The sequence below is a fragment of the Schistocerca serialis genome, chromosome 5 (assembly GCF_023864345.2).
Source record: "Schistocerca serialis cubense isolate TAMUIC-IGC-003099 chromosome 5, iqSchSeri2.2, whole genome shotgun sequence".
NCBI classification, from domain to species: domain Eukaryota; kingdom Metazoa; phylum Arthropoda; class Insecta; order Orthoptera; family Acrididae; genus Schistocerca; species Schistocerca serialis.
Genome location: NC_064642.1, coordinates 222,863,646 through 222,881,935, shown reverse-complemented (window position 1 = coordinate 222,881,935; position 18,290 = coordinate 222,863,646). Strand labels below are relative to the sequence as shown.

At 40.2% G+C, this 18,290-nt stretch overlaps 1 protein-coding gene across 1 annotated transcript in view; it reads left to right on the top strand.

Annotated features, from left to right (window-relative positions):
• Window positions 1-9,436, top strand: part of LOC126481098 (uncharacterized) — a 1,059,355-nt gene extending 1,049,919 nt beyond the window's left edge. The window contains exon 5 of the mRNA XM_050104617.1: window positions 8,349-9,436. Within this exon, the coding sequence (XP_049960574.1) occupies window positions 8,349-8,479 (131 nt within the window). The 3' untranslated portion in view covers window positions 8,480-9,436. The remainder of the gene's footprint in view (window positions 1-8,348) is intronic.
• Window positions 9,437-18,290: the final 8,854 nt, after the last annotated feature.

Genomic DNA, 18,290 nt, shown 5'->3' with positions numbered 1-18,290 from the left:
GAAGACAATTAGGACAAATTAATAACAACGTCCTGGAAGAAGTTGACTAGTACTTATGTTCGGGGAAGTTGAAGACGATTGGATGGGCAGAAAAGAAATTAAACAGACGTGCAATGCTGGAATCGAGTGGTGTTAGTACGACAAACAGAGTTCTCAAAACTCAGCCTCCTATGTGCATTAAAAGGAAGCCTTTTCTGCTTTATTGTTCATTTATTTTCCCCCGTAAGCGAACTGGCGGCAGCCATCCTGCTGCCCTTCAATTTAATAGTAATAAAAATATAAATTGTGTTATTGCAGTTCATCTACCGGCTGCAATGGCTCATCAAACTGATACACTTTGAAATCTTTTGCCAGTTATTTGTTAACAGTCAACACCAATGATGCCTCATCGAAACTAGCCTCTCTTTTACGAACCATTTCCGTTATCGGAGCGACTGCTCTGCTATCATGATATGTGCTGATTGCTCAGTTTGACATATTGCCCCTGTTTGTGATTCGTTTCAACAGTCACTTATTTGGACATAAACACAGGTTCTGAAGTACTACAGAGCTTCTTTAGCATGATAAATGCATTATTTTGTATCGCCTAATTTTGTATTGCGTCTCCCTGAATATCAAGTGTGACACTAATGCACCACGATTGATTACATAATTTAACAGGACGTTCATTGTGTTAGGTGGGATGTACTTTAGCATGACAGCCTTCAGCAACACGTTAATCTTCTCGACCGAAAGCACGTAGGAGAAATCAAAAATTGGGTTTTTGAAAATGATCTGTAGGTGAAGTGGATGCAGATTGTCATAACGAAGCCGATCTCGAGAGGATTATTGAGAAAGAGAGGAATACGATACACAAGGCGATTTCGAAGTATTTAATGACAACGAGACAAAACGAAACGAAGCTCTATCATCACAGAGAGTACGCGTAAGGGTCCACAGTATAAACCGGAAGTAACATGGAAGGGGCTGAAGACTGGTATGGCAAGGTGGGCTCTGAGTTATGCAGGACGTGTCAGACTGTTAAAATTTCCGAAAACACCAATACTATCTCTTGGCAGCTCTTCCAGAAAATCGAACTGTCGCCTCCATCCAGAAAGGCCGATGCCGCGTGACCCCCAGGCAACACGCACCAAATATGTTGTGCCAAATGGACGGCGGAGAACAGCAAGTCCCTGGCACCTTAATATTGGGACAGTCCGGCTAAGGGAGTCAACCATGACAGAAACAGGCAGGTCTGGAGACCGAAAGGGGCCAGCACACCTCCATTCCCCCCCCCCCCCAACCCCCCACCAACCAATCCGACTCACTCAGAACGGTGCCTGTGACTGAGTCAGAAGATATATTCTCCCTGAAACTACCCGGACAACACTCTCAATTCGACTGAACGCGTAGGGGGCAAAAGTAATAAAAAGAATCTTAAGAACGCTGAAAGTGGATACCCTTTTAAGTCACAGGATTAGAAAAAGTGCTACAAAATTTTGTCGAGAAACTTTGGAACAGACAGTACTGCTATGAATGAAAGGATGAAGTAATTGTTAGGGATCGCAGTGTTGTTTCACGATGTTTTAAAGCTCTGACGCTACCTCAGAGCGAATCAGCTCCATCAGAGAGCCTGTGAAAGATCAACACTTATATTGCGAAAATAAAATAAACAATACAGCTTTTTTAGCGACAGAATCAGAGGAAAGAAGAATAGGAAGCAATACAAAGAAAGAATAAACTTGGAAGCTCATAAATATATTTGCTTAACGACGACTGTGTCAGATATCTGTGTCAAAGACGAGTAAACAAGTGTCTGTAGCAGACAAAAGCAGTAGAACATGTTGATCAGGAATGGAACAATACAAGAAGAATACTAAGATTCTGCTGACGAAGTAATTGGCAAGATGAATATGACGAAAAGGAAACCTCAAAATTGGGACACCGGACTTGAGGCGAGCATAAGGTTTCAACATGAAGCTTACCTCGATTATCTTACGATTCCGAGAGAAGTACATCATAACCTTTACAAATAGAAGAGAAACACAGCTAACAGGAGGTAGCAAAAGCACACCATGAAACATGGGAACAGTTTCTAAGTATTAATGAAGAAAAATTCACTGTAAGGCAAACACTAACCCTTAAAAGAGTGAAAATACTTGACAAAGCACACAGAGAGACAACATAATAAATGACTTTGATTGATTGAACATTTCAGATAGCTTTGGCATGCAGACGGGCTGATACAATACATGGAAATGGAATATTTGGAATAACATTCATTGAGAAGGGAGTGCTTGCTTGTAGATGCTTTGAAAGAATTGGTTTGCGGGAAGAGACTGAGAGGAAGAAGGAGATACAAGATGATAGACGACATAAAGGGAAGAGGAAATTATGCAGACCTGAAGAGCATGACAGAAGACCGGACAGACTGGTGAACTACCTTTGGCAGGACAGTGATGATGATGATGATGATGAGGGATGATTTATGCATAGAGACGGGCGGTACGATGACCTTGAAGAAACGGGCGTGGGCTGCATGAACAGAAGTTTAAAAACGGAGGCAGAAGCTAACTCACAGAATTATAGAGGAATTAGCTTACTAGACGCACCCTATAAGGTTTACGCTCTTGTCCTGAACAGTAGATTAAAATAATGTCAGAGTGTTTCTTAAGTGAAGAACAAATTGGTTTCCATAGAAGGAGATTGACAGCACAGGCAGTAATGAAATTGATTATTGAAACACACGCTGACTTTAATCGAGAGACCCTTCTAGAATTTGTTGATATATAAAAGGTCTTTTGCAAGGTTAGCAGAGAAGAACTGTGGAGCGCAATGAAGAAAAGTGGATACGCATTGCATTTGATAGAGACTTCATTTGATAGACACCTTAGGAAGCTTGTAAGAAAGTACAACATCTATGCTGGATGTGAATCGAGAGCTCGACTGATCCTGTCTACACTAACAGAGTATTCAAACGAAGGTGTAGTATTTTTCTCACGCTGTTTGAGACGTATACACACGGTTTACGGCGTGGATGGGAATCTAAGTTTCGTGCATGTATTGGAATACTTTGAAGTGTCTTTTATGTATTGATGAAATAAAATAGCGTGCAAAAACGAATTTGCTTTCTATGTTACAAGGCAGAAGATTACGTTATATCCGTATCCACAAACAGAAGTAAAACAATGACTTTTATAGGTCGAAATCCCACATGAAGAAAATAATGGTGACCTTTACAGCAAGAGGACAGGACAGTGATTCTAAGTCTCTACCACGTGATATCACACATTGGTATGATATTGATATAGACCAGGAATCAGCAAAATTTGGATGTATATATATCCAACAATAAACAGGTACTTTAGAAACAAAAGAAAAAAGGCATGAAAGAAGATTTGCCACATTTCTCAATGGAAGTGAGTCGTGGGTAGTTAAAAAACGACAAGGAAGTAAGTTTCAGTCAACTGAAATGATATTTCTTAGGACTGTGAAAGGCGCTACCAGAATAGACAGTTAAGATATAGCTACTTAAGAAAGAGTAAACATATTTAACTTAACAAACAAAACTGAAGACAACGGAAGAAAAAGTAGTGAACATCTCGACAGAATGAATTGTGGTAGACTATCTTAGCAAGTCCGGAATTACAATCTGATGGGCCAAAGAAATTTGTTAAGGCCAAGGAAGAGATGGGCATCGTAACAGGCAAATGCCTAATGACAGATATGCCGAAGAACAAGAAGAAGAAGAAGAAGAAGTAGGATTGACCTGTAGCTAAATATACAGCGATAGGAACGATTATGGATTTTGAGTTCTGGACATGCTAATAAATGACGAAAATTGTTCCGTTATAGTGCTCAAGAAATGTAGGCCGTTGGCCTTGGATATATTTTTCACAATAAACAGTGCACAAGTATTTCATTTTGGCAACAAGTAAAATTATATTAGGAGTAAAACAAATCTGAAAGAAATATCCGAAGCGTTAGTTTTGCTTCGTTGCATCTGAAGTATTTTGCACGTCGCAGGAGCTGATATGGATCTTCGGCAGGTGTTCAAACGTTATAGGCCACCGCGTGAGGAAGAAGCAGAAGACGAAAGCAGAAATAAAGAAGATCGAAATGGCATTAAGAGGAAAAGGTGTAACACCGACACAGCAAATAAAATATTCTTGCAAAGTATGTCAAAAACCCATCTGTTTGATGTGCAATGAAACAGTTTATTTTAACTGCGGCAATATTCCTTGTTTGGTATTTCACACCAACAGTGATGATCAGACCATGAATTGATTAATATTATTATTGTTATGCTCGTATGACATCATTGTCTTTCTGTAAAGATACATGCCTTGTTAATACTCTTACTCAGATAAATTTTGTACCAAATCAAGTGAATAAGCAGTGTGATCATTTCGAACCATCGCGCCAGTTCTTCTAGCGGAGGAATCCGCGCTCGACGATGGGTCAATACCGATAAACTGGTACTGAAATAATAATAAAAAACTGTTTCATTTTGTACTGTTATAATCATGAAGTGGCGACGGGGTCGCTGGCGTTTGGTGTAGATGAAGACGCTGCTTCTTTAGATCCCAGTAAACGTCACAAGTTTAGCAAAGGAGAGCGGGGGACGGATCTTTGTTTGAGCGATAAATAGAATGAGGAGCAGACTAGTGAGGATCTATGGTGGATAATGGTGTGGGAAGGATATTGGAAAAGAGATATGTAGAGACAATGGGGTTTGGTTCTCAGGTCTATGACATGTGTAACTTTTGTATATTCGAGGACTTTGATAAATGGTGTGGGTATAGGACGCGTGTGGGAAAGTGAAGATGGGTTTGGATGGTGAGGTGAAGACGTATGAATTTTAAGGGTACGATACTAAAACTTTGGGGTTGCGGAGATTTGAGCTGTTTTGGCTAAAACAATGGTTGATAGATATAATCGCCATATATGACCCGGGGCTTCATAGTCGCTGAGTCCTATAAGCTGGGCTATAAAATGTCGCCGGCTTCGGCGTGGCAAAATGGTTCAATTGTCTCTGAGCACTATGCGACTTAACTTCTGAGGTCATCAGTCGCCTAGAACTTAGAACTAATTAAACCTAACTAACCTAAGGACATCACACACATCGAAGCCCGAGGCAGGATTCGAACCTGCGACCGTAGCGGTCGCGCGGTTCCAGACTGAAGCGCCTTTAACCGCACGCCCACACCGGCCGGCTCGGCGTGGCATCAGTTCAGTGGCCTCACCTGAAGACAGTGCCCAGTTGTACTGTCGAACTGTTGAGTGGACTTGATGATCTGGGAGCAAACCCGAGAAGAGTAGTACACCATGTATGACCCTATGGTAATTTTAATGTATTGTGGGCTTTAATGGGGAACGTGGTTAGAATATTGTTGGTATTATTTGGTGTGGCGAGATAGTGGCCACGCCCACGTTACGAGAGTAGCAACGCCGCGAGATAGCTGATTCTTGGAATACAACCCCACTGTCTTAGTCTGTTTGCCTTAAAGTGTTGTGCCAACCTTGTACTATTACCATATAATTATCAGCGAACTACATTACAACACTCTCGTCCCTATATTTTATAATGCTCCTGTGTACTGTGTATTGACGAAGATAGCCTCCTTCAGTCATTTGGTGTATTACTGCGATGTCTTATCAGATATAGTTTACAGCACAGTGTGCTCAAAAAGTGCTCCATGTAAAGCAGAAAGACTTAGTTGTCAAAGTTGTCGAAAGTAACATCCCTTACGCAGTTCATGTAATTCACCACAACTTTACATGTTCCTAAACATAACTTACGTAATTGTTGAGCAGCTATCGTAACGCATCAGTCAATTTCATTTTTTAATTCGCGAATACATGAGGAAGCGTTATCTTTTAAGATAACAAGACAAGAAGAAGTAGAATAGGGATAAATCGGGAATATGGAGAGCCACAAAGCGTATCCCATCGAAATCACTTGTCGAAGAAAACACTAAACCCAGAAAGATATGGTATTGTTCGTAGCATGAACGTAGCTTGGTCCTGCAAAAGTCACGTGTAGTGTAGCTTGTCTTAAGGTAAAGTGTTAACAAATCGTTGCGCTATACGTATGCAGCGTTCACAGTTCATCGTGCCATGAAAATATGTAATGACATTTCGACTAAAAGAATTTATACCTTTAACATTAACACTCATTTTTTCTAGGGTGTTTGTATAGCTGATGCGGATTTTCTGCATCCCAAACTTATAACTTCTGTGCACGCGCATCACTGTGAAGATGGAGCTACCTCTTGTTAGACCGAGACAGATCTTCGAGCTGGTCTCTGACAGGCGATAAAAATGCACGAATTAGTAAAATGAGAGTATGCATCTTCAGTGTCTTGAGATGACAATGTAAGAATAGCGCGAATCCTGTACAGATGCATAAGATCATCGGACACAAAATTCTTCACCCCTAGGGAAAGCACTACAAGCATCTTCCAATATCACATAATTGCGCCCCTGGACTTGATAATCGCCTAGATTCGGTTATAAACTGAGTACCCAAGGTTATACAGTTACGTCGCTTGGAGGTTAAGCCACTCGCTGAGGATTTGACAGCGCAATTCCACCAAATTGTGGGAAAGTTGAGGTCGGTGTTTTACCCTCCTGTTACAACATCTCCCACAGATTTTTGATAGCGTTCAAGTCACATTATTAGCTTGCCAATCGAGATGCAATAGGAATGGGCAGCGTTCGTATTCCTCCATCCCGATGAAGTCTGTGGACGTCTTATTGAAAAATAGGGCAATCCATTGCTTATTGATCATGCAAATTTTGACTGAGAGGCAACACTTGATAATTCAGAATGATTAAATAAACGTGCTGGTTCATGTTAGTAGTCACCCCAGTGAGAAGGTAAAATTTCATATAAAGAGGGAATTAGTATTTAACGTCCCGTCGAAACAAGGTCACTGGGTAGGCAATGAAATCGACCGTGGCCTTTCAAAGGAACCATCGCGTCATTTGCCTGAAGCCATTCAGGGAAATCAGGGAAAACCTAAATCAGAATGGCCGTCGTCTTCCGAATGCGAGTGCAGTGTGCTTACCACTGCACCACCTCGCTCGGTTTCAAGGTAAGAAAAACACCCCGAAATCATCACAGGTCCCTGTACGGCTTGAGCCTGACCTTGCACACAGGATGAAACGCTTCATTTTGCCTTCGGTGCACTCGACGTCGTGTGTCATTTGAAGACTGGCAAAAATGCGAGTAGTCAGACCTCACTCCGTTGCGCCAGTCAGCTACTGACTATGTTCGACTGTTTCTAGCCCATTGAAGACTTGTAACTTTATGTGCCCGTCTCAGCAATGGCCTCCTGCGAGGTGACCAATTCCAAATGCAGTTCCCTTCGCAATGTTCTCTCGCTGAAACGTGGGGTTGGACATTCATTTAATGCCTACAGCAATTCTTGTCGGGTTTGGAAGCGATTTTGATACCCAAGCCGTGAAACGGGCCTCTGGTATGTCACTCTGTCAACATATTTTTCCAACCATAGTTCTGACGTCGTGTTTTGTGGTCACGTATGTTACACGACTGCTTGTAGACACCTTGTACATCCATTCCTTGAACAACAACAAATCAAGCAACTTGAAAGATCGTATGGCCATGGGCACTTCAAAAGACGTTTGCCCCTCCTCGCCTTGTCTCATGCCCTTACGTTTACCTATCTTTGCTTACTATGTCCACTTGTATCACAAATGTGTCACTCATCGCTACGACCTTATGCTCTCGTAAAGGTCCTGTCTCGATCGGTACATCATCTGTAAAGATGTTACTCAGGCACTTGCAACATGGCATATGGGCACCACAGGTGGATAGAAGGAAGTTATTAGATGGCATCGCACAAATCCATAGAACTGGAGGAATACCCAGCTTGCATGTAGACTTCTCGTTTTATCACGTTTGGTGGACCACATTTCGCTGTATATGTCAAATTTTCTGTCTGTGACTTTTTCAACAGCCGCTTGATAGTGAACTTGTATACGTATTCCTACCATGCTTTTCTTTGAAAGTGTTTTGAGTCCCAGCTTAATTGATGTGATGTGAGTGACAGTAAACAGTCTCTGCAGCAAGGTGTTACCTATTTTTTCTTCAATGAATCAGAAATAATAAATCCAATTAGAAGGACGTTTTCTTACTTGAAATGGCATCATTTTTGGAACATCCTTTGTATCATATGCTGAAGTTTCAGCGTTAATAATTCGTTTCATTGTCTATATAGTTTTTGACGTCTCATCAAATATAGTTTGCACTAATAGAAATTGGAACAGAACATATTTATTTTTTATTTTTGCTTTTTCATTTTTGTCTGCGTTTTATGGACGTCTCTTGGCTCTGCTTGTAGGGGAACACCCAGCGGCGATGCAGCACGGCAACAAGAGCAGTGCAGTGACGTCACTGCAGCTCCCGCTGTCGCTGTCTCTGCCGTTGGCGCTGTACACGGCGACAGCGCTGCTGGCGCGCCGGCTCAGCTGAACGGCGGCCTTCCTGCGCGTGTGCGACGAGAGCGCGAGTTGACCGCGCATGCGCGAGACCCAGAGCGTGCCGCGCATACGCGAGAGCATCGCTCGGCTGCCGGACCCTGAGGAGGTGCAAGCTCACTGAAACGGAAAAAAGCCAAAGTCTCCGCGAGAGAGGATACAATAACTGTACTGTCTAAATGAATAAATATACAATGTACATATTTTCAGCAAATTTTGTTTCACTAGCTGTAGAATCGTTGTCCAGTTGATTTGCACATCTGTTGCGTTCTACTATTGCAAACCTATCTATTACGGAGTGAGAGATTCACCTGGAAGACGGAAGACTGTTAAAGATATGAAATTTTAAGGTGGGAGTTACATGCAGTGCAGGATTAAAGCAATAATAATAATAATAACAAAGAAACTAACAACAGCAGCTCTTTATCAGTGTCGTATCAATTTCAAAAATACTTATTCAGTGTTGGAAACGACAAGCAAGGCAAATTTTTGAGTTACACTTAGAGTGTGTAAGAATTTTAATTTATAATAATTTCTCTTTCTGTGCCTAGTGCTTACATGTCACTCACTATGAATGAAAGTAGTGCAGATGGCAGTGATGCAGGGTTCAAATACTTAAGGATGGGAGAGTCATAATAAAGGATGTTGTTAAAGGAATAAGACTTGTGGAAATGTTTGGTTGTACAGAATGTTTCGCAGACCAATTTTAATAACAATTATAAACATTTTTCACAAATTTTAATAAGTCTTCTCGAAGAGGAATTGCATAGGTGAAAGGATACTTTGGAAGTCCTAGGAATAACTATGTACCTATTTGTATATCTGAGATGTAGGTAAGAGTAACAGAGTATTTATTATCTAGAAATGTTGATTTATATATTCGTATTGTAACATCATATATTTTGTAAATTAATGCACTCAACATTGTTATTTCATTTGCCAAATCACTCTGTTTCACAAATACAAGAGATTTTTATAAAGTTTCTTTTTCACTTCATCATTTTGTTTTACTGGCACTTTTAGATGTAAGCAAGTGTAACTGATTCACAGCTTACAACTACAAAACACAAGGAAGTACCAATATCAATTTCTGTTCTGTACAGTTGGTTGCTATAAATCTGTTATGCACAATGTTGACTTAAGTTTCATATTATGCAGAAAACTAAAAGAACAATCAGTTTTGCATTCAACATGCAGCAAGGACCGAATTTCCTCACCATAATAGTTTCCATGTTCTGAAATATACGAATACTTCTTACACTAAACATAGAGAACAACCTGTATATCGATACATACCTTCCTTGTATTTCTAGATGTTCTCACATAAACAATATGATATATGTTACAAGTTTCTCACAAATACAAAAACCATTTCACATATAACACTGTCACATATATAAATGAGGAATGATTGAGATATTCTTAATTTACGGAAAGAATTGTGTGATAGACAAGTTATAACGAAGTTAAGGTAAACATCCTATTTATAAGCCTATACTTTACTGAAACTGGTTACAGATGTTGTCAAATAAGTTGACATCCTCAAATCCTCAACAGAGAAACAACAACAAAATATGATTCACCTTTTATTAACCCATACATCATGAACCTTTGTTTTCTGTTCCCCAACTTTAAGACTTTTAATAGATGACAAACACCCTGCTCCACACACCCTACAATATTATGATAATTAATACCGTTTTCATGCACATCTGTCTGTCTGACATACGGTTCGTTATTAGATATAAATGATACTCATTCACAGAGACACAAATAACAACTAAACAGCCGCTCAAACACAGCGCTGCTTAATTTCATTACACAAACATATATTTTTATAGGCAATGGAAATTGTACTGAGATGCCTATTGTCGGATAAATCCTATCACAATAAGACAGCAAGTACTTGGTCAACATTCTAGTTAGTTATATAATTTTTAGTGTTACTTACCTTAGGAAAAACGTTATGTATACTTAAGCTTGATGCATTACACTTTTCATCCCCCAAAAGCCTCATTACTTCTGTTATCATACAACATTTATCTCTGGTTAAGTAATATACAATACATTTCAGTTAGCGTTTTAGGCCTGAAACTACTTATATCCCGGCCAGGGGAGCACATTCGTACCTGAAAGACAAACGGATTAAGTTACTGAAGCAGTTCGAAGTGTTCATGCTTCAAATTACTAAGAAATATATGCAAAAACAACGTGAAATCATGACTAACAGATAAGTTAATAAGTACGACGTCAGGTCGTTGAAGATGCTTTCTGAAACAGTAATGACAACAAGTCTAGCGTAGATAATTTTCGTGCAGCTAGTCCGAATTGTGAAAAGTTTTTATCAGCAGACTGCTACTAAATCTTATATGAAAGATACACAAAAATGTTCCCAGGTCAAGAGGCTTAGCTTTAATTGGTGCTGTTTCATTTATCTTCGTATGTCCATAACACTGTCTCTCTCATTTCTTGATAACTAATAACCAGCCTCCTATTTTTGAACTTTTGCAGTGTCTACTACCCTTCTATCTGGTAAGCAATTATTTGCTACGCAGTTATCTAGGAAAAAATCGACAAGCGTGGTATAAACCGTCTCTTTAGCGATATTGTACGTGTTCGTTCTCCTAGTCGTGGTCGACCAGGCTGCTGGTCAAAGATTCTGAAATTCTATCCCTTTCCACTGGCTTATGTAGTACCGTCGTTGGATGACATCATACTTTTCTACTTCTGCCTAACAGTTTCTTTGCTTTGCAAAATCAGCCACCTGACTTTTGATAAGTACAATTTCTGCTATGTTATGAAGTGAGGTTACTTAATCTACGTACATTTTCTTTGTTTTATGTCACATTTTTCTGGGTGATTGGTTGCGGTCAATCATGAATTTCTCTCCTTTGCCAAATGACTCCTTGAAAATATTCCATCTCTTTCTTCTAACATAGTTTTATCCTCTACAGATCCCAAGAGTACAGAGGAAAGTATTACTTGGTGCCATCGCACACGTGTTATCACCCTATCTCCTTTCCGTTAGAATCTTTTTCGCACGTTCTTCTACTTGCTCATTCTGTCGAGAATCTCCTTATCTTTTATTTGATCGGTACAGATAGTATACAGATACTTCTCTAGTACCACATGTCAAACGCTCTGGCCCTCCTGTTTTCCGACTTTTCCATAGTCCATCTTTCACTTCCATACGATGCTGTGCTCCGAACACACATTCTCTAAAATTTTGACATCACATGAAAGCCATTGTTTGATACTAGCAGAGGTATTTTAGCCAGGAAAGACCACTTTGCTTGTGTTGGTTTATTTTTTACGTCCTGCTGGCTTCGTCTATCGGAGATAAAAAAATCCCTTTACTTTGTGTACTTCGTTGCCCCCAGTTTTTAAGTTAAGGTCATAGAAATAACATTTCTGCTACTAATGATTACTTTCGTCTTTCTTCTGTTTAATCTCAGTAAAAAACATGTTCTTTAGAATGTCCATACCATTCAACAGATATTACAGTCCTTCCTCACTTTCACTGAGCATAACAATGCCTTCAGGGAATCTTATCACTGATATTGTTTCATTCCGAGTGGTAACTCCACTCCTGAACTCTTTTATTTCTGTTATCGTTTCTTCGATGAGTTGATTGAACATTAGAGACGAAAGCTTACGCCGCAGTCATATCCATTCCTAGTTCTTGGACTTCGTTCTTCACATTCCAGTCTTATTTTCGTCTCGTGGTTCCAGCACATGTTGTATGCGATTCGTTTTTTCCTGTAACTTATACATATTTCACTAATAATGTTGAACACCTTGTACAATTATAGAATGTCCGAAGCAAGAATCCTATGAACATATCTTCGTTTTCATTGCCTTGCTTCTATTATTAAATGCACCATGAGAACTGCCAGTGCCTCTATCTTTCTTAGCGCCAAAGCGGTGGTCGCCAACGAGATGCTTTTTTACATTTTTAACATGTTTTCATTAGGTCACTCCCTTGTCTGCATGTCTGATCAGTACTAATTTCGAAATTGATTTTAAACTAACCTGCAAATGACTTAGAGATTTGAAGTTTTAAACGTGGCTCACAACTGGATGACAAGGCAACATTAACTCGTATTCTTGTCAGTCTGTTCAGAACCGGTAGTGGTGGGGATGAGAAAGTTTGGTAAGATCTGATATCCAGGTTGCCTTGCATGACTGAAGTTTTATACAGGTGGAACTGGATTGAGTTTCAGGGGGTATATACGTGGACTGGCGCAGATGTGAGGACAGAGAGCAGAGAAAGAAATGGATAGTGAGGTGGGGGAGGATGAGATGGACAGAAACAAGTGGGAGTATAAGATGGACAGGTAGATGTGGGAGGAGGAGATGCACAAAGAGATAGAGAAAGGAGGAAATGGACAGTCAGAGAGGGGAGAGGAGGGAATGGATAGAGACAGAGGGTGAACGAGGTAGAGAGGGGAGAGGCGGAAGGACAGACAGAAGTGGTAGAATGAGGTGGGGAGAAAGAGGGGGAAGGAGTTGACAGCCACAAAGAGACGGGAGGAGGAGATGGATGGACAGAGAAGTTAGGAGGAGATGGTCAGAGAAAGAGGGTGGAGGAGATGGACATAAAGAGGGGGAGGAGGAAATGAATAGCGATTTGTAACGGGAAACGAAAGCACATACAATATGTAATTCATGCGTGAATGATTCACGTCCTAACTGTTATCTACTGCATGCACCCCACGTAATTCGTTATAACTCTTACAAGTATTTTCCTCGCCATTAAAATATCCAACTATATATTTGGAGAACGGTCCACATGGAGCTACATACCTGTATGGAGCAATGAGAAATAATTTTCTTACCTGTTGGCCTGATTTTAACATACATTATAGTAAATACTCAATTTTATTAAACAAAGTTTTCTATTTAGCAACTTGGGTGCATCTGCTGTTAAACAGATTTTGCGAAACCCCTCTCACTTATCTCCCCTTGATATCTTCGGAATTCAGTGGATAATAATGTACTGAATGTCTGATGGTATGTCTACAGGTGCATAAATTCTGAAGTCCAACTTGAATAGTCATCTGGGGCTACTTCACCAAAAGATTTTACAGATTCCAAAGGAATGTTGTTCTGGGTACGGGAAACGATGTACTGAGAAATACTGTTAAGGAAAGAAGTCAGTACTTTAGGCCGTTTCTGCATTAATTATCATTGAGATTAGCCAACCACGCCATTGCCAGCACAAATTCAAGTGACCCGCAAGAGATGGTGTCGCCAAATGTGTGCATCATTTGATTTTATAAAACCGAACAAGAGGGCAATACTTAAATTGAACATGGGCGACAAAAAGGCTCGAATCCTAGACAAAAACTAAGCAGTCTTGTGCGTATCACGTAAGGTATGAGAACAGATAACACTTATTACATCGAGTGGGCCAATTGAATCTGAGATCACAGTGACTTCATTGGCTAACTTCAATGCTAACTATCTCGGGAACGGCACAACGTATGGATCTTTTTAATAATTGTTTCTCAGCACAATTTAACCTTCAATTTCCTTAACAGCTTTTCAGACTATTTCTTACCACCATTGATATGCTTTCTGTCCTATTTGATAAACAACTTCAAAATTCTTAAATTCTGACTGTGTTGCTGAATCTTCTGTTAGTTACATATAACCTAATCAGACAGTCTCTCTCCACCGTGGAGCCCGTTTCTGAACTCTTTCCACCTATCCGATGTCTTCTGCACGTAAGGAGGGTAGGACGTTAAACGGGACGACTTGGAGCAGGAGAGGTACCAGAGGACATTTTAATTTCCATTGTCTATACTTTTAGGAATAAATTCATAAATCTTTCTCGGAATGGCCAGAAAGGATTCAGGATTTACACTCATAACAGTGGAAGGTCAAAAATATAAGAAAATAATATTTTCTTTACATTTAAACGTTGACATTTTTCACTTACCATTGGCAGCATTTGTTGCTATAGGTACACTTTTCTTCATAAGTAAGGGAGATTCTTCGATGAAATTTGCACAGCATACAACCATACTTACAGGTGAATGAAACTCTACGATTTTCCAAATCTATTGAAAACTGTGGTAAAATTGAGATAATTAACAATAAAATTTGAGTTTTTTCCAAACGCGAAGTTTAAAATGTAACAGCACATTCATTTTTCATAAATTCAGTAATTTCTAGAGTTTCATACGCCTCTAAGTATGGTTTGTATGCTGTGCAAAATTCATCGAAGAATCTCTTTTACTTATGAAGAAACGTGTGCCCATAGCAACAAAAGCAGCCAATAGTAAGTGAATAAAATAATGTAAGTTCGCATGTAAAAAAAAATATTTTTTAATGTTTTTGAACTTCCACTGCTATGCGTGTGAATCCTGAATCCTTCCTGGTCATGCTGACAAAGTTTTTTGAATTTATTCGTAAAAGTATAGACAGTGGGAATTAAAATGTCCTGTGGTGTCTTTCCTGCTCCTAGACGGCCCGTTTGACGTCCTACCCCCCCCCCCCCCCCGCCTTAAGAAGGGAAATTCTTTTGTACTCTTAATGATGACGCCTATACTTTTAAATTTCACTGAAGGTTCTTTTCACGATCTATATGCTAAATCATTTCAATAGACGAAGGTTCTTTTCACTAATCTACATGCAAAATCATTTCTATTGACGAACTTTCCTTTTTTCGTGTCTTCGGATTTTACCTATTGCCACATCACTTGGCTTCATTGCACGTCCTGTGTATTTAATTCCTAAGTGACTTAGATTGTTTTATTTCTCAAAAGTTTTTACTTGCTTCTTTCGTCGATCAATTGCAGTATTCCTTCTGTTACCTAGGATTCTTCGCAGTGTCGATATTTCTCTGTCCGACTTCTGCGACTACCCTTTTTAAAGTTTGCCACTTTTCTTCAACTGAACTGCCATCGGATATAGGAGACTCAAGTATCACGTGGCCTGACGACCGCTGTAAATAGTGTATAGATAATCCGTCGCATGCGAGGTCTCGCTTTATTAAGCGCAAAGTATTTGTGCTGAGGATGGTGTTGAACGTTGGTTTAAACCTCTAACTTGTTTTCACAGTGTTAGTGAATATTAAAGGTTGCTCGCAATAGATGAGCGAGATCAGTACTATTAATTAAATAACACGCAACCTATAGCGATTTACCCATACATCAACGACGTAAATTTGATGGGAAAGGGGCAAGGTATTGTAGTTTAAATTTCTTTCAGACTCTAGGAAGAAGCATGTACGTCCTGAAACCTGTTTAAGAGCTTTCCAATCGTTTCTCCTATTTATGTGATACTGTATTTTTGACATCCTATTAATGAACTTTGATTGACTAACTGCCTGTCTGTATCTAACTGTATCAAGTTCCCTCATGAAGCAACAGTTTGCAGGTAGTTAGCGAATTACCTAATCTAATGTGGGTAACTCTAGTATAACTAGTACTACGTTTGTTGTAACAATATTAAGTGCCGCAACACATCAAAGAATAATATTTCTTTGGTAACTTCATACGACCAGGATAGGTTTCATAGGGGCCCATGAGCTTGAACCATAACCCACAAATGGAGTAAGCACAACGTTATAATGAAGTTCTCAAACAGTAGGTGGCAGCTGAAAACGTTTCGTCGGATGATAATAAGTGTATTGGACATCGACACAACCCTCTGCTTTTCTTCGTCAACGTGTGGTACAAAGCACAATTTTTGGTGCAGAAGCTCTGGAAGACGTCTTAGGCTGTTGAGACCAATCATTGTGTGCACGTGGTTAACCAATATAGCAGCGATTCTACATGGAATGGATTAGATAAGTCCTTTGTAGGTTTTCGAGGTATAATTAATCTGGTGTCTACGTATAGGTCACCTAATTTCCGTAAATTCCGAGTACAGCTGGATCAGTGCGTATACGATTCAGCCATCGACAAGGTGTTACAAGAAACGTGATTCAACCTACCAAGCGACATGTTTCAATTTATCTACGGTCCAGTTTCGACGATTCTGTGTTAACTGAAACCGTAGGTGACGATAGCGTTAGGTCCTATGCTTTGAAACGTTTGTGCCCGCAGCCACATTATACTCAGTCGTCCGATACGCCACATAGCCTAACCTATCGCATTGTACCGATCAGGTAAGCCTCTGATCTCCACATTCTATGATGAGATGTGAATGTCCTACATCTTGTCGCCCACTACTGGCTTCATCGTTCTGTAACTACATTCGATTGATACGATAGCAGCATACAGACAGCCAAATAGCTTCAGCGTTTCCGAGATACTCGTTCACAGGCGCCAATGCATAGCAATCTGCATTGTGATCGCTTATATAATTGGATTTCCACATCTGCAGCCGTATCGTCGCTAGAATATTTCCCGATAAGTCCCTGCACTGTTTATACACTCACCGTGCCGTGTCAAGCGCATCCAACCCCGTCAAGAGACATTCAAGTTCGTTATGGGTAGTGGTGATAATGATTTGGCTCTTCCGTGTACATTCGGCTTGGCTGCGTGTAGATGACCTTTTATTGTAATGACTGTTGCTCTCAAGGACAATGGTGGGCGGTACAATAAAGCTGTCAGCTGCTAGTGTGTCAAACACGGAGACCAATGCAGATCAATGAACAAGGCGGTGCGATGGCTATTTTCCGCGCAGACAGCTCCCACTGTGCAACCTGTCCCCAACAGTGCCTAGTCGCTCGTAATAAAAAGACTCACTATGCCTGTCCCTGTGTATAATTTCAGTATTCCAAAGCAAAACATATTTCATGAAAAACATGTTTGGAAACACGTCAAAAGTAATTTCTAAGTGAATACTTTCATTGTGCCTTCTACAAGACCGTCGGCAGGCAACAAAATATCACCTCAGCATGTTTTTCAGATCATCAGTACGAAGATTATCCTGATGCAGTTCTGCACACTATTGTGCTCGAGCCGCGTGGGGTAGCTGCGCAGTCTGAAGCATCTTGTCACGGTCCGCGCGGCTCCCCCTGTCGGAGGTTCGAGTCCTCCCTCGGGCATGGGTGTGTGTGTCATCCTTAGCGTTAATTAGGTTAAGTAGTGTGTAGGCTTAGGCACCGATGATCTCAGCAGTTTGGTCCCGTAAGACCTTACCACAAATTTCCAAAAAAATTTTCTTTTCGAATCTCTTTGTTGGCCAGTATCGTGTCTTCTATATCGTATTCATTCATTTCCACTAACCTCTAATAGTGTTGTGGTCAAGTTCTTTCCTTGGTATAAGTCTTATGTATGGCCGGCCGTTGTGGCCGAGTAGTTCTAGGCGCTTCAGTCTGGCACGGCGCGACCGTTACGGTCGCAGGTTCGAATCCTGCATTGGGCGTGGATGTGTGTGATGTCCTTAGGTTAGTTAGGTTTAAGTAGTTCTAAGATCTAGGGGAGTGATGACCTCAGATGCTAAGTCCCATAGTGCTCAGAGCCATTTTTTTTTTCTTCTGTATGTTAACTTTGTAAGTTCCCCACTACATATTTCTGTATGGAATTTAGCCCAAAATTTACCTCCCACTCGATAAAAAGTATACGTATTACTAAACCAATGCTCCCGCAAACTGTTATCAAACTTAAAATCGAATTTTAACCTTTAATTACACAGAACTTAATTTGAGTTGAACTGTAACTGATCTGAATACAACTCGTCTTCATATTAAATTCGTGACTGACAATAATGAAAATTACCACTTAGATTGCGTCATGACAGCAGTGTAGCAGATTTATCGAAAGCGCAACAGCAAACGGCAAGCAGTCAGCCGTTAAGCTAGATTTCTGTTCTTATATTAAATTTCAAAAATGATTCAAACTGTTGTA